The sequence below is a fragment of the Vidua macroura genome, chromosome 18 (assembly GCF_024509145.1).
Source record: "Vidua macroura isolate BioBank_ID:100142 chromosome 18, ASM2450914v1, whole genome shotgun sequence".
Classification (NCBI taxonomy): Eukaryota; Metazoa; Chordata; class Aves; order Passeriformes; family Viduidae; genus Vidua; species Vidua macroura.
In genome coordinates, this window is record NC_071588.1 from 6,826,984 (window position 1) to 6,851,487 (window position 24,504).

Below are 24,504 nucleotides of genomic sequence, written 5' to 3' on the forward strand. Positions count from 1 at the left end.
TTCCTTGTGTCTCATGGGTTCTTCAGTCTTTGGGCAGATAGTTTAAACTTCTGCAGTTTCTTATTTACTGATCTGGATTGCATTGGGGCATCAGCAAGCCCAAGCCAGAAATTCTAATTAGCACTTTACATCTTCAAAGCATTGTACAAATGTGAACTAATCATATATTAATCATGCTGAATTTTATGTTGGCTTATGTATTCTGTCTCATGTGTTGTGTGTTACAACCATCATACTATGAGCCATAGTATTGGAGAGATGAATACAAGCTCATCAGTGTTGTGCTCTGTAGAAGAAAGGCAGTTGTCTCAAAATAGCTCCTACTGCTTTTCTTCGTTGTCTTTAACATTTGGCACTATCAGTAGTCATTTAAAAAATTACTATGCTTATTTCTATGGATTGTCCATTTATGATTGCTCTAATCTGTTCACTCTGATTTCTGTTTCTTCTGATTGTTGCTTCACTGAGCTGTTATTTGTCATTATGTAGGTCCTGGAGTTGCTAAGTAGAACATAGCATTGCTTTAATTTAAAAAATATACCATGTAGTGTTTGTGCCCATATTGATTCTTCTTCCCTAAGTCCATTTAATTAATATGGAATCTCTCTCTTGCTCCTTGCTATTTGTTTCTAAATGAAATAGTAAGAAGTTGTTAGGATACCAGTACTGGTGGGTGCAGTGAGAGCATTGGCACTGTGCTGGGCTGTCTGTTACAAATGCAACCCTGTTACTTGTGCAATGGTTCTGATTCACATCTTGTCAGGCGTGACTTAGCTACAATATCTACCAAAAATAAAAAAAAATGTAGGCGATTTATTTTTAATAGCCACTCCTTGAGTAAAATAAGTAAATTTAATTGTGAGGAAAATTAGCTAGAGAGCATCTAATCAAAGTGTCCTGGTGTCATACTGTGGGTAAATATTTGGAACCTGGTCCTGTAGCATGTGAGTGCTGTCATTTCCCACCATCCCACCAACCATTTGCTCATTGCAAAAGGTGTGTCCAAATGATTTCCAAACCTCAGGACAAATCCTTGTAGAGCTGTGCTGAACACCACAGGTTGGTAAGGAGCAGCAGAGCATCTGAGGTGCCAGGGTGTTTGGCAGGTGCTTTAGGATCCTGAAGGTTTTCAGGTGACTGAGCGTTATGGAAACTTGTAATTCTTGCTGCCTGTGCTCAGAGGAGTATTTCTGATCTGAACCTCTATTAACTCTAGCATGATACAATTTGCTTAGACATTACTGTGCTAATTACATGTTAACTTTTGATACTTACCATGTCCTATACCTCCCAGAGGAAAATACTGTATTCAGAACAAAAAAGATTTAGAGTTCATGTGCTTAAAAGAATGCATAAGACTTTGTCAGGAAGAGAGTATTGAAGTAATCTATCTTCCTAATAACTAAAATAAGCAGCATTGTGTTGCTGTAGGAATTTTTTAGTCAACTTTGGTTAGTTCTTTGAAATATGGTAGGATGATGGTTCCTACTCATATATTTCATTTGTTTGTCATCCTTTTCAGAATGGAAATTTATGAGAACAGATTGTGCTGAAAACTTCTATGAACTAATTGCACAAAGTACAAAAATTTGTGTGTGGACTTAAGTTACAAATACACTTCAGAGCAAAATATAACTTTTGTTGACACTTAATGGGTTAGTACTGCATTTCTGGATATTACATTAAATCAGATCAATACAATAAATGAGGAAATGCATCACACAGTTGCTTTATCATGTGTGTCATTGTCTTTAGAGGTCATCAGATAAGCAAATAAGAAAGTAATTTCTCATTTCTTATTTTCAATGAGCAATTACTAGTAATGTTGAAGTATATTATGCATCATTACTTATTCGGTGTCCTTTATTAATAAAGAAGTGTAGAGGTTTAATGAAAGGTCTTTAGATAACCAGAAAGTTGTAGAAATATAGGGAAGTCACTTAAAGCAAATTTTAAATGAAAATTGAATATTATTGCTCCTTTTCTTTTAGCACTGTGTTCTCAAAACAGGACTGTGGGGTGAAAGATGCATTACCATCATCCTCCAAGAGTCAGGAAAATTAAGGTTCAGAACCACTTGGCAATCTGTGGTTCAAGTTAGGAAGTGAATCCAGTCCTTGCTTGCACTCTTTTCTTCTGACCACTTCATTGCTTTCCAGACCTCCAGTGTATGAGCAGCAGAGAGAAAGGTGAAGTGGATGTTACCAGTAACATTTGCAGTAACATGAAGAGGAATTATTTTATTAACTCTGGCTCAGTACAGGAGAGCCTTGCCACCATCCCTGGTGGAGGAGCAGCCGGGGTAGGGAGGCAAAGCTCGAGCAAAGGTGGCTGATGTGCAGAGCCATGTCTCACTCTGCTTCACTAATGGTAGCCATGGCAACCCCAGGACATTAACTTATGCGGTGATTGCAAGCCATGAGCATCAAAGCAAGTAATTAGGGAGACAAATGGGAACTCTTGATGGATTCTTCCATCAAGATCAAAGCTTTATATAAGTTTTTTGTTCATTTGGGAGCAAGCGCTGAGATTATGTCTATGTTCTATTAGGCTATCAATGAAAATTGGGACCAAAGCTAGAATGTTTCATAACTTTTCAAGGAAGGGCCACTCAACTGAGCCCAAAACCATTTAATAGCCATGATACTAAATCAGGAATTGGACTTGTTGATTCAGGCCATTGGAGTATTCCATACACACCTTGATATTTTCAGGAGAAAATTGTGCTGAACTGAGATTTTCCATGTCATTACCAGGAATGTTAACTGTAACTAAAAAATTTTAGGAATGCAATTTTTAATCCATGACATGTGCTTCTAAAGATTCATATGATTAGGGGATTCACTCTGAATATTTTCAGATCAAGAACAGAGGAGAGTTACTGTCTGAAGTGTAATGACTTGTGCTATATGAATGCTCTGAAGTGATGCTCTGTGCTCCCTTCTGCCTTTATACTTTTAACATGTCTTCTTCAATGAAAGACACGGGACAGCAAAAACCCTGTGGGCAGCATGAGGTCCTCAAACAAGGGAGAACATAAATTGAATGATGCAACAACAGCTACTTGTAATGTAGATCTTTGCACAAACTTTTGGATGGGCAAGTTCTCTCAGTACTGGGCATTTGGAGTGAATTTTCAAATACTGCATTTCCTATTTTCCCCCAACTGCACACACTTCAGTAACCATAGGGTCTGTTTCTCTTTGTTTTGATTGAAAAAGATTTGTTTTTCTGACAGGTAACTTATCTAAATTAGGCAGGAGTTTTTCAAATCAATGAAATTTCCACAGCACTCCATTGAGTACAGAGCTTCATGTGGGATGCAGCAATAGTCCCTAGAGCATCAATAATTTCATTTTGCTGGGATTTTAAGGCAGGCATTAATATTTGGGTTGGGCTTTCATTTTTAATTGATGAAGGAAAAGACTATCTCCCTTTCTTTGCTTCTTGATAACGCAAGTTTCTCTTTAGTAACTTCAAACACCCCAATTCTTCAGTTAAAGGCGAATTAAGTTTTCCTGTATTTAAAATTAGCTCTCTGAGGGTGGTATCAGCTCTCTTTCTTTTATGTTTTAAGTCCCAGTCCTTTAATCTGTTTCTAATACATTCTGTTCAGCAATTTTGCATTTCTGTTTTAGTGGAAGCAATGCTGATTAATTCCTTCTTATGACATCTGTGGCTGCATCCTAGATTAAACCTACTCTAATACAGAGCCTATCATTAAGTGTTAAATATTCTTGCAAGGCTACTTAAATTAGATTCAACATCAGTGGATCATTTAGTAGAGAGTCGTTAATTCTCCATCTTATGGCAAGGCCACATTCTGGTGATGCTTTTAATCAGAAGATTATTGAGGTATGATTTGAAAGGGATATGCTGCCCATATTTTGCCTTTGGGCAAATTATGAAAGGTCAAGTTGCCAAGGAAACAAAACTAAGATAACATTACTAATTCCTGACTCCAAGAGTTGTCTTTCCTGATCATATCATTTGCTCACTGTACATGCTTAGAAAAGATACCAGCTGACAATATCTCTGCCATTTAGTTCAACAGAAAATGGCTTTATAATTCTTGCTCCTCTAGATAGTGTTTGCAGTGATGACAAGGCTCACCAGAATACTTGGCCTCCATGGAATCCACAGATTGGTTGGTTTGTTCACAGATAAGGTAAATTATTTCTGATTTATGGAAGGGAGAAGAAGGAAGGGAAGGGTTACAATTTACATATTCAAAGATAGCTGCAAAGTTAAGATGTTACCGGTTTTGACAGGCTAATTTACAGCTCTTTAGAGAACCCTGATGTTCATAAAGTGAAGAGCACTTGATAACACAACTTCATTAAGGCCCCTCAAGTTAAACACTCAGAGTCGCTTCTTCTGGTCACTGGTCAGGCCAGTAGAAGAGCCAGGAAGATTTCTCCAATATTTGCTGCCATCCTGAGTGTCATGCTTCCTCTTTTTCTGCCATTTTCTCTTCTCCTTTCCTACTCCTATTCCAGGTGGGAAACAGCAGTATAGGATTGGCCCTGGTGCAAGAGAGCCTGCATGGAGTAGCAGTGTGCTGTGATGAATCCATTCCTGCCCCTTTTTCCTTTCCATCCACGTGTGTGTGTGAAATGTGTGTGTGTGTGTGTGTTTGTGTTCAATTTCTGGTCCTTCTTTTGAAGAACTCATGAGAAAGGAATCATTTAATTCCCTTAAGTATCAGTATCTGAGATTGTGGTAGATTCTGTCCTTAAATTTTCATTGGGAACTGTGCTGTGTCGTAGGACACTGCATAATGAATACGACCCTGCCAATCAAGACACTCTGTTTTATATCACTTATTACTAAATTGAAAATGGTGTTTTACTACAGCCATAAAGGGCTGGTACAGCATGAGGTACATTTTTATACAACTCTATGAACTTTGTCATTGAAAACATTATAGCCTTGAATTTGAGAGCACAGTGGAAGGCAGTATAATTTGATTACCTATATTAATCAAGTAGAGTACAACATATAAAACCAGTAATGCATAAGTCTGACTGGAGCCAGATAACCCTCTTGTGCATCTTAGAAAGATTTATTTTCTGTAATATAATTCATTTGACATGAAAGTATCATAATTGTAGTTGCTAGGAAGGATTTCTTTCTTTCCTTTTTTAGGGAAAAAAAAACTATCATGCTTTCAAGAGCAGTTTGTTCTTCTAAAGCTCTGTTTACTGAAAATTGAAAACAAAGATTTGTTTTTGTAATTGTGGCAATTATTCATTAGCCAGCTGAGCTAACACAGTGGTTTGTTTTGAATACTGCTTCTGCTTCATGAACAAGTATTAGGTGTGAATTTAAAAGAATATTTTTTGCTGTACATTGATTACATTGATTATTAGTACTGTCATTCTCAGCCTGTGCTTCTAAAAGCTGCCCAGAAGCTCTTGAGCCTTCAGTTACCTTTGCATAAGCTCTGAAAAGAACTTCCCCTCACTCACTCTATGAAAAGGCTTTAAAGCATATTTAAAGACACCTAATTGCTGTGCAGTCTGTGAAAACCCCTGTTGTTATTCGATATGCAGTAGGGACACGTACTAATAATAGCATTATCGTGAGTTGCTATTTATGCGTTTTATTGCTGAGTGTGGCTGCAAGCCACACGTGAGCTGGATGGTGTATCACAGCTGATACAGCAACATTCACAAGTGAAAAAGGAACATCTGACTGTGCCACAGCTCCCTTTGGAGCAGGAAAACTTGCCTGCTCCATAGTGACAGTGCACACAAACTGAGAGGGGTTAAAATATCATGGTCAAGGTATTTTCCAGTCCTTCAAACAGATTTCACATTCACCTCTGTTTGTCATAACTTACTGGAAAATAAAAGGTTTGTATAATTCAATGTTTTCTGACTCTGTGACAAATACATAATAGCTTGTTCCAGCTAATTATTATTTCCTCGTTGTGCTAATGAAAGGTGATAGAGTCCATTCCCAACAGTGTTGCTAGCCCCATCTCATTATTGGTCCGCAGAGCAGTAAGTTGTTTTTTTTCCATTCTTACTCTTCAGTCTTCTGTTCTTTTTCTCTTCTTTCCCCTCCTGTTGAGATGTTTTCTCTTCTTTTTATTCTCTAATTGCTCAAGTCTGGATTAGATATACAGGGGGTCGTCAGTGCTGAGGGAACACTTTGGCATGTTGGAACTTCTATTCACAAATGGCATCTATCCACAGAGCTGAGCATTTCCTCATCAGCTCTGGAAGGAAAATACAAATTTTAGAAGTGACGACAGAAAGCATAAATTTGCTCAAGCCTGTTCAGAAAGTTTCAGGATGGCTTAGCTAAGGATACTCACATTCCCATCTTTCAACATGTACAGCCAACCCTTGTCTTGGTCTTTGAGGTCAGTGCTGGTCAAGCTACCTTGGAGTCTGAAAGCAGAGCAGTGAGGTAGGAGGCTCCATTTGTAAATCATCACATTTCCATCAGTCATGGGCATTTTGGAGGCTGACAAGAACAAATGAGTATCTAGGGGCTTTGAAAGAGAGGAGCAAATGTACAAAGGTAGGGAGAAGCCTTTACAATTTTACCCGAAGTAGGTTATATATTTTTTCAAAATTACTTAGTGTTTAAAGGTTTGTCATTTAGTGGTCCAAATAAGTATTCTCCAGGTAATGGCATAGGTCTTGAAGCTTTTATATTCAGCTTTGATGGGGCATAAATCTGTAAGAGTGAATAACCAAGTGTGTTATTTTCTTATCAAATTAGCTTGAAGTCTCTGCTATATTCCTTAGATTACATTGAAGATGCCCCAATGTATGTCCTAGGCAATGCTTGTCCTTCAATTCCAAGACTTTAATATTTTTAAGATCTAAATGGAAGGAAAGAAAAAAAAGCAGACTTAATTAGCATTGTATTAATGCTAATGACAACTGCTGGATATTGGGGGTGTGGGGGTGTGCAGAGGTGGTTTTTAGTTTTCATATTTAAAATCTTTTTTATTTCTCTCTTGGTGAATTTCTTTGTTCCAGGGTAGTTCTCCTGTCATGAGTGGGGCAGCCATCCCTTAAGGTTTATTTTAAAAGCAGTGGTTGAAATCTGTAAGCACATGCTCTGGGTTTCCTTGGAGGAATAGGCCTTCTGTAGATGTCTCAATTCTTGTGCTAAATCTTTTACCAGATTTGAATTTTAATGTTCAATAATGCAAACATCAATGGTAGCTATAGTAACTTAATATTTTTACCCACAACAACATAAACCTTGCTATGAGTTAAATAGCAGTGGAGTTAAATAACATTAATTATTATATTAATTATATATGAGTATAGTTAATCTTGTCCCTGACAGCAACTTTTAGGGACTAAAGGCATTTGGCAAAACAAAGCAGCTAATTCACATAACCTTCATATATTCATTAAGTGAAGAATAAGCTGACGTTCTTTTCACTGAATTAATGTATTTTGTGAACACAGTAGGTGCTTTAGATTGTTTTCCACATCCAGAATCCCTAATTAAACAGTGCTCTAAAATACTCTATTTACCAGGGCAGTGGTGTGTTTCCAGGTGTGTAGCTGGTCAGTCCAGCTTCACCCACCTGCCAGCTCCAGCCTAAGTGCACAAGGCACAGCAGAGATTTGCCTTCACACCTGAGTCATGTCAGCTCTGGTTCTAAAATTAGTCCCCACTTCTAAATGTTCATGCTAGACATTTTTGGGCCTTCAGCTTGAATTTGAATGCAAAAAGCTGTAATATACCTGTGGGGGAACTTTAGGGTTCTCAGATGGGTGTCTTCATGCCTAACCTGGTGTGTTCTTTTGTTGCTGCACCACTTGGACTTAAAGGGAGAAGTAAGGAGCAAAGAAGTTGGCAGCATGAGAAAAAGTGTGTGTGTGTATGTGTAAATACATCAAGAAGTGTATAAATGAAATAAAGTAAACATTCACGTGAATGAGCTGTAAGAAACCACAGCAGGCTTCATAACCAGAAATCCATCACCCTGATTCCGGAGGGTGGCTGTCATTAAGCAGGATAGGGAGGTATTTGGGAATGCCTTTCCTCCTGAGTTCCATGCTGAAATCCTCTCTAACAGCTTCCTGCAGCTCATAATGGTTCTGCACAGAGGGAAGACAGCCATGCATGTTCTCTAAATAAATATGTAAATGGAGCTCCCAAGCAGAGTCACATACCATGGAGTCACATAGCTGAGAATAACTAAATGCTTTCCCATTAGAGGAGGGTACTTTAACAAATTCTGTTGTTTTGTACCGGCCCAGTAGTTTTTGGTGACTCCACAGTGACGTGGACATGGCATAGTAATAGACTAGATTTGCAATCCAAATAGAAGAAAACTGATGTTTATAGTAAATGGGGAATTACTAGACAGATCATTATGGTTAAAGTGGCTTTTGACTATATCCATATTAAGTCCTGAACTCCTTAATTTTAGAGAAAGCTTATAACCCCCCTCTCCAAACAGCAGCAGCCTCTCATGGTTATAAATAATGGCTTTAAGCCATTTTTCTTCTGTTGGATGTATCATCCAGGCACCCTTGCATTAAACAAAAACAGAGTTGCTCTGTGCAGTCACTGCATATCCCATCTTGGTTTCTGCTCCTCCCAGGAGAGCATGAGGGACCAAAGCAGCTGGGGCAGAGGGTCCAGGTAACCCTGTGACAGGAGGCTCGTGGTAAAGGGGACAAGATGTCTCTTGCAAGCACATGGTGTTAGTCATAGCCTAAAACAAGAGAATTAGAAAGTAATGGGTATTTCTCTGGTTTCTTAGTGAAAACCCATGTAACAGCTTCTGTAACATCCCCAAGAGTGTCTGTCTAATGAAAAGAAAAAGAGTGGCAGGTGACACAATGCCCAAGGAAGGGAAGAGTGAAAAGAGCTTGTGAGCACTTCAGAAGAGAAGCAGACTGCATCCCTTTTCTTGTCAGAGTTTCCTCTGTTCTGTAAATTGGTGAAATGCAGCATCAACCATTCAACTTTGCTGCACTGTTCTTTCAATTACCCAAGTGTGGCTGTGGGTGCACCACCGGAGATGGCGTGGAAGCAAGGAGAGATAGGAAAGAGGTGAAAAAGCTTCAGTTCATTATTTGTGTGATCCCTGCAATTGCTGGGCTAAGTGTGGTCCATAATTCACATTACCCTTTGGTGTAGTCATAAACAGTACAAGTGAAAATTACCTCCTGCATTGTTTGATCACTCTCCTTGGGAAATATGGGCTGAAATTAAGCATAAAAATTGTATGTTGGGTTTCCCAAGCTTTCCCAAGGGTGCTGAGATTCTGCAACCATAGATATAATGAGTCAATCACAGTCAGTAAATTGACTTCCAGGCAGCTCCATCAGCCTACCATTAAATACTTAGAATGAGTCCAAATGGTGAAAGAGAAAGTGAGGGAGACTATATATTGAAAGAGGTGTATTATATGGGGATAGATAGATAGATAGATAGATAGAGCTACTTTTTTCTGACTATTGAGTAGAATAGATTGATTCTGGAAAGAGCATCATTAATTCATCCAAAAATTATGGCAAAGCATTCTACTGGTATATTAAGGCCTGAAGTAGGAGGTATAATATGGTAAACCAGCCAGAAGGCCTCTCCTGAGTGTGGTACCAGACTCTGGTCTGTAGATGACATTGGATGCTGACTTTTCTTTTTTTAATGAATGTGTCTTTATTAAGCATTTAAGTAGCAACATTCATGTGTGTAGGCTCCAGTAAAAGACTGCACTATGGAAAGATCTTTCTACCTTTCCTGTTGGGGGGGAAGGGCAGGGATGTGGGAAATGAAGCAAAATCTGGTGGCTCTTACAGCTTTTTCAAGATGGGTTGGTCACTCTCTCCCTTGAACTAGGTAATTTTTAGACTTGGCTGGAAAGTAGGCAGCTGTAGATCTTATCTTGTAGATCTCAAGGAATAATTTGTGATTATTCCTTTTTCTCCAAAGTGCTTTCCTGTGTATAGGTATAATAATAAAGAAACCATTTTCAGCATAAAAGATGTGCTTGTCAAACCACAGCAATGATTTTCCAGTTCCTGGCTTTTTTAGTTGTGCAGCCTTCTAATATTTCTGCTTGAATTCTTTCACGACAGAAGCAAATGAAAATTACACCGTGGTTTTTAGGTCTCTGTTCCCTGATTTTTGCTTGTCATGTCATGAACTTCTTCGAAGCAGTGAAATGGCAGCCCATCTCCCTGAGAGCTCCAGACAGATTTCTAAAGTTGTCTTGTTAACAGCTTGTCAGAAACCTACATTTCAGTCTCGCTGAGTTTATATCATGCAAAAAAAAAAAAAAAAAAAAAAAAAAAAAAAAAAAAAAAAAAAAGTTGCTGGAAATTATGATTTTTACAGGTTCTGACATTTTTCTAAAGAACTGAAATGCTCAAGGCTGCTGTCTCCCTTAACAGGCTGTGCTGTTTTGGGTAATATTCTGCGTTGCATCAACTGAACATCAGAGCAACATTCAGTTTCTTCCCTTTAACATGTTCTTTGAATTATTTAAGGTGTTTTGATGTTGGCTAGAATTCGTAACAAAGTCCTCCAGCTTTTATCCTAAAATATCAAAAAGGTTGAGATTTTTTCCTTCCCCCCACCTCCCTTTTCTCCCTCTTCTCTAACCCTTCCTCCCTCCCTCCTCCCGCTTTTAATAGATCCTTGCATGGATCATCAGGGGACTTTCTTTTATGTTGTACAGCATGAAATGACTTAGTCAGGGTCTTCCTGATTAATTTATGAGTGCTATGAAAAAGGGAAGGGGGAAAAACAGTCCTTGAGGGATTGACCCTAAGCTGCAGCAGATCAACTCAATTTTATGGAATGAAAAGAGACTTAAACAGTATTTTTAGCGTCGGTTTCTCAACCCACAGAGGCAGAGAAGCTCCCTGCATCCGACAGGCTGGAGCGGGGCGAGAGGTGCCCATCTCTCCGGGTGGCTGATGGAGTGGAGCTCGAGTCTTTGGAGGCACCGAGCACGTTTAGAGTTAAAGCTGTGGCAGATTGGTGGATTAATGTGCTCTGCCTCCAAGGGACAAATGCTCTTTTTTTTTTTTTTTTTTTTTTTTTTTCTTTTCCCCTTTTCCCTTCCCCTTGCTCCCTCCTTCCCCACTCTGGGCTTGCAGATGACAGCTGTTGGTCACTTAACAAAATGTCCTCTTGATTGCTGCTTCACAACAGGGGCCCCCTCAGACCAAACAGCACATAGCCCGTACAATGCATCACTGCCCCTCAAAATTAGTTATAGTGCTCTGGGCTATTCTCGGCTGCCATAGCTAATACTCTCTTGCTGTTCTTCTCTCTCCCCCCCTGCCCTCCCCCTCTGCAGACAAAGGCTCAGCCTATACATCTGTAGTGCTCATAACCTCCCCCTTCCCCCAGCCAAATGCTGAGGAGAGAAAGGGAAAAAAAAAAATTGCTGCCCTGAGGCTCAATCTGTTTCTTACAGCTCTACCCCGGCACTTGGAAGCCTGAGCTGGTCTAGCCGTGGGGAGGCCCTGACTCATTTCATCAAGCTGTCAGGGAGGCAGTGGAGCTAAGAGGACTCTGCTGCCTGGGGCAAGTTCAAGTCAACATTCGATTTCCGTCCTCCCCCCGGCCCCCGCCTTTCGCTTGGACACTTTCTGTGCTCTGGATCTAAACTTCTCCCCGAGCTGCAGCAGCTCACAGCTTCTTGCCAGGAGGAAGGACTTGTGGGACCTTATAAAGGACACAGTGGCAAAATTGCTGCAATAAATCAGTGGCCCTCTGACACTTGGCGGTAGCTTAATGTTTTGGCACTTTCTTTCCTGTGTATGCCTCAAGTCCCATTAGCAAGCTTTTCTGTCAGTCTGGCTCATGATAAAACTCTCTTTTCCTATCATCTTAAGCAAGCCCCTGCAGACATGAATCTGATGCCAGACTTAATAGGAAACAACACCCTCCCCTGCACACACAAGCGCGCATCCATACGCACTGCCACTGCTCCCGGGAAGTCAGCTCAGAGGGCATGGGGAAGGGAGGGCTCTGAAAAACAGGCTTGATTTTACTCCTTTCTTTAAAAGAAACATTAACAACCCGGGATTTAAGCTTAGTGCTTCCCCAAGCCTTGCTATTAAAAGGAAATTCAGTAATTAAATGTGGTTGGAAATAATAAGATAGCGGTAATATGGCTGTGGAGTGGGTGTGCAGGCTGCAATAGGTGTCTACAGTGTTCAGATATTCTGTGCAACTTTCTGCATACATATTCTACCCTGCCAGCTTTCATTGTAATGTTATAGGCAGTATATTTAATATTTTTGCCTCCTCTCCTCTCAGCTTTGCACTTCCCCAGACAGTTCTAGGTGCAGGTAGACTGGTTAGATTACATGTCCCTCCAGGCTGGGATCTGTTTCTTCACATGGCTAACTTAGATGTCTATCACCCTCTGCTTAATCATAATGTAAATAATATCTATAGGTATGTGTGTTTATGTGGAGAGTTAAAAACAAACCTTTCTCTCAGCTGTCTGGGCAGGAACCTGTAACTCCTGTGCTGTACAGCATCTGGCACAACAGGGCCCACAGCCTTGGGACTGTGTAGGCACAACCTAAATCATAAACCACTGGGTTTGGGTGAAGTAGGAGATAACCATTTTTGTGTGGATAAGCTGAGGTGACTTCTCAGAAGCTTGGAGGAAGTGGCTCCATGTGAAATAACCATATTTCTCTGCACCCATTGTTGACATAACATCCAGGTATTACCAGTCTTGTTGGAGTCTTAGGAGACTTGGGTGGCTTTGTTTTCATTTCTTGAAGCTCTTATTCCTGGTATGAGACAGTTTACATGACAATGTGATGTCAGTTAATCAATGTAGTGTTTTTATTATGTGAAGAAAAGCTGGATGATACAGTAGTTAAAACATTGGTGGTAAGAAAAGAGTCGAAGGACATTCTCCTGATTCCTAAACTTACCAGAAAACAATGAGAATCATAGTACAGTTTTAATATAGCTTGTAAGGAGCTCGATGCCAGTCTAATGGTAAGAGAAGGTCCTTTGCCAAATACGCTGTTGCCTGTTTTACAGTAGGCATAAGTCCATCTTGAGGTGGTTTGTAGAAGGAGGTGATGGAATGCATCACAGCTCCTTGCCTGGTTGAAAATCCATGATGGAGAGGGGTCTTGTAAAGAGATTTCACCCCAGGCGTCAAAAAAATGAGAAGCCACAAAGCCCAGTCTGCACACATGGATGCTCCGTCTGTGGTTCCTGAGTTTTGTGTTGTCCTGCTGAACCTCACCTCACGGGAGGCTTCCTTCCAACTGGAATCTGTCACTGCAAGAAATTGTTTCCAAAAAGCTGCACAATTAGGGGTCGACTTTGCAAACATTCTTGGTGGAATTGAGATGCAATTGGCACAACCCAGTGAATAATCCCTTTAGGAGCCTTTATGAACCCTGTACAATGGCTGTTTACAGTCCTGCTTATAGACCGGGAGTGTTAACAGGACTTTAGAAAAATCCAGGTAATTGAAGCTTTTGTCTTTCAATGAGCCCCCGTTGCTTTCAACAGTTGCCATTCTCCACATTTTCTTTAACTTTTTTTGTTTTGACAAGGGCTTTTGTCCCTCAACAACAGCAGCGTGGGAGGTGAGCCTGGCCGGGTGGTGGCCTCAGCCTTTGCAGCATGGCCTCCTCCTCCTCCTCCTCCTCACACCGGATAAGTTGGCTTTTAAGACACAGAAAATCCTCTGTGGCCAAACCAAAGTTTCTCCCATGACTGCATTATCCATTCCAACATCCCGGCGAGGCAGGGTCCCTGCCTCAGTCTCTGTGCTGAGCCGGGGGTGAGGAGGAGGCTGGAGGAGAGCGGGCGTGCAGAGGCTGAAGGCGTTCCCACAAAAACTGAACCAGCCCTTCGAAACCGGGGGTTTTCAACACGCACACCCCGGCCAAGGGCAGGGAGAGGGGTCAGCACTGGTTCTGCTTTTCTCAGCTCTGTCTGGGCCCGCTCGGTTTTGCTGTCGTCAGTTTTTCTGTGCTGTTGCTCGTTCAGCAGCCTCTGGGTTCCTGTTTCTTGATGCAAGTGTGGGAGCCTGTTCCTTTTACATAAAACAAAGAAAACCTGTGGGAATTCTGAAGCTTGGGGCCTTTTCCACCAAAGCTGGTTGTATTTTCTTCAGGAGTCGGTGGGAGGTTAGCATAGGTTGGTAGCCATGAGTCCCAAGTTTTTATTTTCTTGTATGTTAAGCAGAAGTCCAAATTTTATAAATATCAATGTGTTAAGTTTTCCCCACAATCTCTCATCCCGTAGGCCAGTTGGGAACATCCTCACATGGATTAAGATAAGTAATTTGGTGGTTTAAAGCCAGGTAGGAACCAATACAAGGGACAGTTTGTGAGTGTGAGCGATCCTACATGGCTGCAGAGGGGGCGGAGGATTTGCTTTCACAAGGCAAACAAGAAATTAGGCAACTCACTGCCGCAAACACAGTTTTTAAACCACTCATCTTGCAATCACAACTTCACAGAAGGCTCTGTGTCCACATGGAGCCACATCGACATGTGGATCTGCATCCACAGCCCTGCTGCCTTCTGCAGTTTCAAGACTGATGCAATCATGATTAAAGTAAGGAAGATGTAAGCTAAAACGAAACAAAATTCTTTGCTGTCTTTTCCATTTTAAAAGCAATTAATTATGAAGTCTTTACAGATCCTGAATGGGGAAAAATGTATCCTCAGAGAGCAGATGTTTGCTTCGTTCGTATGTCTGTTTATAAAATCTAGCATGTGGATTTGATGGTTCACTGGCTTTTTGCAACTTTCACTTATCTACATGAGACAAAGTTGCATATCGGTACAAAGCAAAATTAGGCACCTAAATAAAGCAGTTCTGCACCTTTTAGTAATGTAAGCCATCTGTAAGAGGGTTTTATACTCGTTATAGGTATACAAATTTTGGAAGTCAAATCTGTTTTCAACAAGAAAAACCCTCTTGTCTCTTTTTTAACATCATAATGCAGTAAGAATTAGGAAGACAAGTTCTGTTACAAAACCAGAGAAGACTAAAATACTACCTTGTATTTGAATAATGGTTACTAAAGTTTCAAAAAAATTGTTTGCATCTCAAATATTTTTAAGCTAAATTTGGTAATGTTTACAGTACTGAGGTTTTATTAAACCAGGACTCATAGGCAAAAGTATCTGAGATTTAGTGATAATTTCAAATGCTTTCTGCTCAATGGATTTCAAAGTTTAATTTATTTGGTTATTTTATTACTGCAGTTAGAATTAAAATTTGTGTTGATATTGCCTAAGCATACAATTTGAAGAAATTCTGAGTGTGCTAACTTATTTTTATGCCATTCTTGCAATAGGTGTAATTCTACTGTAACATGCTTTAGTCTGAACGATGAATCACAGTGTCAAAATATTCTGCCTCTAAAATACTATTGTTCATGTGAATAAGCACCAGGATTAAAATGGTAACTTAGGATACTTTAATGTAGACAGGCTTTAAAGGGTAAAATAACAAGGTCTTTGTGACCCACTCCATTATGCCAATAATTCGGGGGAATGCACAGTCCCTGTAGCATTAGGGCTTGATTTGAGCTCCCCCTGGGTGGAGGTGAAAGGCTTCCCTCCACTCAGCCAGTGTTTCTCAGGAGCATGTAAATAATAAGTGGACTGCTGTGACTGCACCCTCCCCCACCCCCCACCTCAGTTGTGATGAATGTGTTGCTCTGTCAGTGTGAATTATCGCTGTCTTGGGCAAGCACAAATGCAGCAGGTACTGGGGCAGCCTTTGCCCAGCAAACCTGTTTCAGCATGTCTCAATGTGATGGACCATTAGTCCCATTCCAGGCCCAGAGCAGACACTTCTAATTGTTTGTGGTTGTGTGACACAGGTTTGGGGAAGTCAGCAGATGGCTGCTCGTGGTGATTTATCAGGACTGATTTTACTTTTGGTTTGTGAAAAAAAACCAGAAACTGTGTTTCATATAATAATTTTCATAAAGGTCAGTGACAGAATAAAAGTCACAAAAAGGCACAAATGGCTTATGGCAAGGTGTTTACTAAAGACATGGCTATCTGATGTTCTTGCCTACTACAAAGCAATTGGCTGGGACTTTGTGCAGTTTGCTGGTGTTAACTCTGGTTTTTCCCATAGAGCTTGCCCACCCACAGCTCCTGGCCCCTGCAAGGCAGTGTCTTATTACTTCTTCCATTTTTCTTCGGGTTCTTTCTTTTCCAGAATGGTTTCACATACAATTAGATCTCTGCACATCCTGCTAAACAGTCAGATTTCTCTGTGAAAAACATGCTGCGGATCATGTGAGACAGTATAAAATGGTTTCCTTTTGAAAGAAAAAGAGTTCTGCTTAGTCAAGACTATAGAAAAACAGATTCCTTAAACCAAGCATTTTCACTGCAGTAAAATGAGAATAAGGTGTCAGTTGGGAAGCTGAGCACTCTTCATTGCAGAATTACTGTGGGAGATTCCTCCAATATATCAGGGCTGTTTGTGTGCCCGGTGTGTTTCAGAGAATTTAAAAATAGAAGGTTCCTCAAATATTTCGGGTCAGTCATTCCACGTGCCAAATAGAAGAAGAAGAGAAGAAATATTCTCTCATAAATCAGCAGAAAATTAAGAATGTAACAGCTGAAATTTCTGCTGTGTGACTTGAGAATAAAAGGATGTGACAGGAAAGATCCCTCTTCCCCACTCCAGGAAGAAATCTGGACAAAATAACCAAACAGATCTATTCCTTCTTTGACATTCATGGCACCAAATCATGTGCATTCTCATGGGCCATTTCCACATTTGGAGGTTGTCACTGCTGGCTTGCAGAGTCCCCTCTTGTTGACCCAGTGAAGTCTGTAGGGTGCTGCCAGTTACAGAAACCCACCAGGCCATGCCCATCAGCAGTTGGCTAAAGGAGAAAATTCCCATTGGGCACCAAGGCTACAGAATATACTGACCACTTCTGTCAGCATAACAGACACCAAGAAATTTACTGCTGTTCCCAGCTGTAAATCTTTCTGAGCACCAGCCAGCAAGATGTGCATGTCCTGAAATGTTCAGTGCTCAAGTTATCTCTCCATCATTTGTGCTGTGAAAATAGAGCATTTCATTTTCAGAGCCTGAAAGAGATTGCACTCCAAAACTAAGTAAACACTTCCCCCTGGGATCGTGATCTCATTCAAACTAAAAAATGTACCCAAATTTATGATGTATTTTAATTACCATTCTTGGTACCACTCATTAAATAGGAAATTGATTGCCAGTTTCACAGTTTCCTTGTTAGATGACAAAGTTCTTATCAAGGTGAAGCAATGCAAAACTGTTACTATATAGTCCATGATTTGGGATGATAAAAAGGCATGCTTTTTGTTGTGGTACTCAGGTTACAGTGGTTGTTATAATGTATCGCTGATTGTCTTTTTTTATTTAAAGTTTGCTTTCCCCCATCCAAGTAAGAGTACACCATAAATTTGTATAAAAGAGGATCTAGCTTTGTCTGGTTTATGCTAGCAATGTAAAAGGCATTACTGCCGACATCAGAAGTGTGTTTCATTGAACTGTGAACATCATAAACAGCTATCCTAAAGATTTAAGAGGATGATGCAAAAGATCCCTATACATAAAGGTGTTTCTCAAAATCTTTTTTTCTCTCTCTAATCCACAGTGTGACAGCGAGAGCGATATTGACGATAAGGTAAGACTGAATTTTCTTATTTCATATGCTTGGAAATTCCATGATAGTCAAAATAAGAATGAATTTGAAAATAACATTTTCCTCCAGTCTTCATGTCAAATTTAAAAATATCTATAACTGAATGAAAAGGCGTCAGATCAGCTACTCTGTGATCTTCACTAGCTTCTATTTACAGGAAAGAGAGTCCCATTAACATAATAGTATTTATTGATTATTATGTGAGCATTTTGTGAGACCTGAGTTGTAGCATTAGTGCTGTTTCAGTGGAAGTTTCCTCTGATAACTTGTCAGGAGCCAATATTTTATATATAGTAACCTTTGAAGATGTCAGTTTTGTAATCAGTTAGAAGATGGGACCTGCCCTCCAAAGGCAGTGTGGTAACTGTCAAGGAGTGTTTTGTCATGTTGCATGCATATTTATCACAGAGCAATGATTTTTCTGACCTTCTTTTGAATACAGAGGTTGGTCATTGAAAGGTTGTAGTTTGTGTATGGGGATTTCTTGTTCACCTCTGCAAGGAAAACAGACAAGTCCCACTGTGTAGCACCAGTGGCACCATGCTTTTAAACATCAAATATATAAAAGACTTGAGTATTCCTTGCCAGCCTCTGGCAGATCAAACCTGTCAGTCTCAGGTCAGCTCTTCATCAAACCTTTATTATATTTTGGCTGTACAGTCTCTTGCATTCATTGAGGAGAAGCTGTGGCACAGAGTTTTCTCCTGGATCAGCATTACACAAGTAAAGGCTGACTTCAGACAGCCCTGTGTCCTCAGCAGCACACCCAGCTGCATCAGAGGTTACCATGAGTTCAAGAGACTACTCTGAAAGCTTTTTGTTAGTGTTGTTAGAGCTTTAGAAACATCAGGGTTTCTTCAACTTCTTCTTTTAAAAATCCCATCAGATACTAAATATTCTTGGAGTATGGCTAAAGCTGTGTTTTGAGATGGCAGCTTGATGGAAGAGAAACATTTAAATCATGTGTTGAATGAAAGATACTGTACATATTTTATTTCATATTATTTTAAATTTATATGAGTATATATGTATAAAGTCACTCACTGAAACCACACCTCTCCCCAAGTTCTCTTTCTTACAAGGTTACACAGCAGCAGAGCTGACAGCAGGGATGGTGAGGGTGAAATATTATTCCCTAAAAGCTTAGATACCATGGGGTTAAAACGTTTCTCTGACTGCCCAATCAAAGGAAGTAAAAGCAATCACTTAGAAAACTGTTTAAAGATCTGCCAGTCAAACCTCAGATGAAGTTGTAAGTGACATGTAGTTTTATTATACAGCTATGCTATTAATGATTATCTAAATTACACTGGTAGACCCAGCTAGCGGCATTACATCTGAGACTGACGTTTGTTAGATTAGGTTTGACTTCACCTTGTAAAGAAGAAATTGAAATCTGAACAACATTGATTAGCTTTCAGAATGTGGGATCTGAGGTTACCTTCAGAGGAAGCTGCATTGTGTTTGGCTGGTAACTTGCTGTCCTTTACAACGAATGAAAGGCTATTATAGTGTTCCTTACCATTAATATGACATTTCTTTACGTTTCTGTAACTGTAATTTGACTTTCTCAGCTCACCTATTTCCCAGCTACCTTCTCCTTAAGGTGACTCTGCCTTAATAATAACATTTCTTCATAAGGAGAGCAGCACAAGATCATCATCTTTCTATCTCTTGCCTGATCTGTGGAGACATAAAACGTGACACAGTCCTATTAAATAGGTCTCTGGAATTAAGTGGGGTTGCTTTTCTTGTCAGCAAAGACGTGGGCACATGCACACAAACTCACCAGGGTTGAAGTGAAGATGCTTCAAGCCTTTCATGGGGATAGTGTAAGTGCAATGTTACCTTCCAGCTGGGGAGCACGGGGGCAGCCTGACTCGCTCTGTTGATAGCTGACATTCTGCACTCCCCTGGAAACTCATGCAGTGTTTGTCTAAAACTTAACCTGAGTGATGCAACAAAGAGCTGTAAAAATTTTGGTGTGACTGTCCTGAGGGACTACACTCATTTTCCTCCTCCCTGTGATGGCAAAATGTATCTCCTGCTAATGCTCCCAGGCTATTGCAGGCAGGTGGAGGATTCAGCACAGTGCCTATCCCAGCACCAGCCTTCCCAAATTACGTGATGGCTCGGCTTCTTTCCCCACTGCTACAGAGCAATGCTGCTCTGCTGCCTGGTCAGCAAGAACCAGCTTTTTCAAGGTACACCTACACATGCTGGCACTAAGGAAGGGCAGGGCAGGAATTACTAATGTACTTTTGATTTGCATAACATTTTTTGTTAGTCATAAACAGCGGGCCAGTGTTGCCTGCATAAAACTCACGAGGAAAGCAGACCAAAAAAGTTTGTGTTCAAGTACAAACTGAGTCAGCGACTGAGCTAGAAGCAAAACTGAAATTTTCCACCTCCTACTTCTCTCTCTGTACCATGCTAGTAATTATCCACTATTTATTTAGTTCATAGGTGTATGGGCTATTGAGCTCCTAATGTTTTCAAACATAGAGTAAAATTAAGGTTTTACCTTCCCTGCATTGTAAAATATAAACACACTCCTGATGGCTTGGTTTTTTACCTTGTGCAGGGCTCCAGGGGAGAAAAGCAATTGAGCATAGTCAGGCACACGTACAGTGTATCAGAGAGAGGAGCCATTACTTCAGTGCAAGGTACAGTTTCACAGCAGACTGTGAGTGTTTCCAAACATTGCACTGCTGTTTTTAATAACTGGAGAAGAGGAGCTCAAAGCAGGGGACTCGTCAATCCCATCTACTTTCTGAGAACTGTCTCTGGCCAAGTATAGCCTTTCACTTCTGCATCACTGCTGAAATCTCAGAGGAAGTAAGTGGGATGATACTTTCTCACACCTATCATTCTGTCACCATGTGCTTCTCACAGAACTGTTTGAGATACCCAAACTAATAAAGTGAGCTGTCCAGCCATTTAACCAAGCGAGAAACTTAGCAAATCATGCGTTCCCCGAGATGGAAATGCAAATCCTGTTTCCTTTACTCTGTGTTCAGTGAAGGGCATTGGGTTGGGCTCTGCAGCTGTAAGGAGGATTGCAGTGTTGCTTGCTGATGCTGTGGAAATGATACTGTGCTTTTTGAGAGGGAGGAGGGAGAGAAAGGGAATCAGTCTGATACTTGCATTACACTGTCTCTTCTCTGTGCACTAGCTGAGATGTGAAGCTCACGGTCCATAAACATTGTTACTGAAAATATATACTTCCTTTAATAGCAACAACAGCATTAACAGATAGCAATTACCCTTCATTTTCAGGAACTATAAAGTCTCCATTAATTCAAGATTTATGTAGTTATAGCATTTAGCACAGGAATAACACCACAGAGAATTGGTTTATACACATGTAATGAGAGAGCTTATGGCATACTTTAGTGAACATTAACATAATAGAGTAATATAAACCATCAACAGTTCCACTTATTGTCTCTTACCTGCTTTAGCATCACTGTGAAAAGTGGCTAGCAGCTTGGTAATGTGCTCTGTTAAATGGTGTTCTGCAGAAAGCCAAAAGTCAACTTGTGTAAAACAAGGGAATGAGTAATCTCTGCTCGTTACTCCAAAATGTTGCTCTCATTTTTTTAATAACAGTGTTCAAGATTGCATTAAAAAAGGCGCCTGTTTCTTTCTTTGAAAGTAATTCAGTGTTCATGTTCTTTCAGTCTTGGACTTCTGTCTGCTCTGTGTGAAATTGTGGGTTGTCAGCTTAATTACATGGCCCCGCCATGTAAGTGAGCTCTCCAAATCAGGGGTTAGATATCAAGCATTCTTCATTTAATGTGGTGCTAAGTAAGATGTGCAAAAATGGAACTGTATTTCTAAGTTCAGTCAGTATTTACTGTATATTCATTCTGTAGTTTATCTTTTAGCTATAGCAAACAACCTCTGAGACAGGCAAAGTTAAATCCAAGGTGGAGACAAAAACTTTTGAAGTAATTTTTTTCTCATGAATTTCTGCAGCAGCCCAGTGAGTTCCTTAGGCTGTGCTTGTGGCAAAGTGAATCAGCCTTGCCATGCTGTAGTTTGCTAATCCCAGCATCCCAGGAGGTGCCTGGAAGTCGGCAGCAACACGAGAGCAGGTGCAGTTCAGCCTGTGATAGATGGGAGGGGAGCAGCACTGTGGTGCTGTGATCCCTCCACCTGGGGCTGGGTTCCTATCCTGCTACGTGCTGTAGAAACACAGACCAGCTCATGGGTTAGGGATGAGATGAGAGAGAAGGGACCCAGGTGAGTGGGGGGACACTGTCAGCAGCAGCGCTGTTTCAGTATGCCAGCAGCCTCGTTGTTGTCCAGCTTTGATTCCCTAGGTATTAATCTAAAGGGAGTATTTGTAGGTATTAATGTTTCAGGAGGCATTTGAGAGGGAAAGTCAGGTAGCTTTATGGCCATGAATGGGAAGTTCTTTGTAGCAAAAGGCACAGTGGTAAGTAGTGAGGAGGTGCATATTTGAAAGTTACCAAGGGGGTGATTGAATCAGACCAGTGAGAGATGGAAGTTTGCAGCAATGCTGAATGTCAGTGTTGGGAAGAAGAAGTAAGCTGTGAAAGAGTCAAAACACAAAGAGTGATAGTTTGCCATTCAGAAAGTGAGAAGCTGTGTAGGAAGCAAAGCCACAGACTAGGAAAATGATCTTGCAGCTACTTTTCCGTGGCACATGGACACAGTTACATCTGCTGTCACCAAAGGAAAGTGGTAAATGAAGGGTGAGGTAGCTTGACCAAGAATGTAGTTGTGTGGATAAACAGAGGATGCTCATTATCACAAGGATATGCAGGACTTAAAACATAGGTTGAATATTTTGATGTCTGGAGTATTTTGAGTCAAAGAGAGTGCTGAGAACTGTGGGCTTGAGTGAGAGATGGAGGTGATAAGAGTAGAAGCAATGAGAAGAATAAACTGTATGGAAGATCTGGGGGATGAAATTATCACAGTTGTTTCAGCTGTGTTGACCTTGAAAGGGTATCCACAAGCCCACAGGAAAAATCATAGTTCAGGCAGCAAGAGAAAGGGATGCAATAATGAAGAGAGGCCTAGGAGCTGCTCTAGCAGGAATGGTCACTCTGTGTGTTTGTGTATGAGATAACCCAGCAATAAGAAAAGCCCCCTCCAGCGCTATTGCTGGAGGCTTCTCTTCCTCTGCTCATTACATTTTATCTGGCAGTGGAAAAGGTGGGTTCCATCTGATTTGTTTTTGTGAGGCTGGAAGTTTAGTTCCCACTTCAGGTAATCTGTTATTTGCTATTTCTGAAGCTTACCCAGACCAAAGTCCCCAAACTGGTTTTGTCCATCATTCAACTGTCCTTTTCTCTGAGAAATTAAACTTGGTGCTTTCCCAGAAATTGAGATTCATACTGGTTGCAGCAGAAGGGAAAGATCAAACATGGAATTGAACTGAGGGCTTTCACATGGCAGTATTTGCACTTCTGTTAGCATTACACTTCAGTCTATGACAGTTTTCAGCTGTGGCTAATAGTGAGAAATCTCCATTTGCCAGTTACTTCCCAGCTGGGTTCTCAGACAGACCTGAAGTGTTTTTTACCATAGGATGCTCTGGCGTATGGACAGCAGTGCTGAATGTCCTTGTGGAAGTGTGTGGCTGGGCTCTGCTGCAGGCTTGGCATCCTGCAGTAGTGTTGCATATATGCATGTGCATGCACATACATTGCACAGAATCAGTGCTTCTGCTGAGCTTTATTTCTTACAGACAGAAAACCCAGTGACACAGAGTGAAAACTAGTGAGAAAGCTCTCTCCCATTTAGTAATAACTGGGTAAAGACTGTTAGTTCTCCTAATGGAATAAAGCCTCCGTTTTACAGACAATCTGCGTGTTGTTATTAAAAACAGATCTGCTTTTTAAACAATATCAAAATATTGAATTTAAAATAACCTTGTAGCCCTTGAAAGATTTGGGTGCTATAAACAGGCAAATGTAATCTTGTTGCCAGTACAGGAAGACAAAAATTCACCACTTAGTGAATTTGTTTTATTTCATCGTTCTCCATTAATAGATTTACCAGAAAAAATAGCATCCTCTAAGCCCACTGCATACCCAGTTCACTCAGTTGCTCTTTGGGAAATGCCATATGGGGGAGAGGCTTGGCATGCCCTGGGCTTCCATCGTTCCACCCACCATGTGCGTGGAGCAGACACAAAGGTTCCCACTGAGACTTGGGGCAGTTGAGTTAAGCCCTGCAAGTCCTTCCAGAGGGAGAGGAGCCTTCCAAGTTGTGCTTCTCAACTACAGCTCTGGTAAATATTATTAGTAATAATAACCCTTCTTGACCTTTATATTTAAATAAAGCAAGAATGCAGTTAAAAAAAAGAAACAGAGTCAAAGCTTCAGCACCAATGTGCTCCCCTCCTACTGAGATTTTGTGGTTTTTTTTCTTATCCAGACAAAAACTCCAATTTTAAGTACATTAGTCTGTATATAACAAGCTGAGTCATCACAGTCTGTAGTGCCCATATTCATTCTTGAAAATGTAGAGAAGAGTTTTCAGAGCAAACAATGAGAAGAGCCTTTTAGTTCACTGAAAAAAATCCATCATTAATTCACATAAAAGGCTTGAAGAGATCTTATGTAGAGCTCTTGGGCACAACAGGATAATACCAGTTCTGTTGCTGGCAGTCAGCATGTCCCTAGCTCCCTGCTTTCTCCATTGTTTAAAATCTCCCTGTTCCAGTTCCCCATCCAGGAGCATTTTCTTATCTTACCAGGGACCTTGTGAAGAAACTTTTAAGATGTGAGGCAAGAGAGAAGAGAGCAGTTGTGTACAGCTGTCTGCCCACATCAAAAAAAACCATTATAACATTATAA

At 40.6% G+C, this 24,504-nt stretch overlaps 1 protein-coding gene across 5 annotated transcripts in view; it reads left to right on the top strand.

The window, feature by feature from the left end:
• Window positions 1-24,504, top strand: part of FBRSL1 (fibrosin like 1) — a 502,969-nt gene that overhangs the window by 313,716 nt on the left and 164,749 nt on the right. For all 5 annotated transcript variants that reach the window (XM_053993750.1, XM_053993752.1, XM_053993753.1 and 2 more), the window contains exon 5: window positions 17,618-17,647. In XM_053993750.1, coding sequence (XP_053849725.1) covers window positions 17,618-17,647 — 30 coding nt within the window. The remainder of the gene's footprint in view (window positions 1-17,617; window positions 17,648-24,504) is intronic.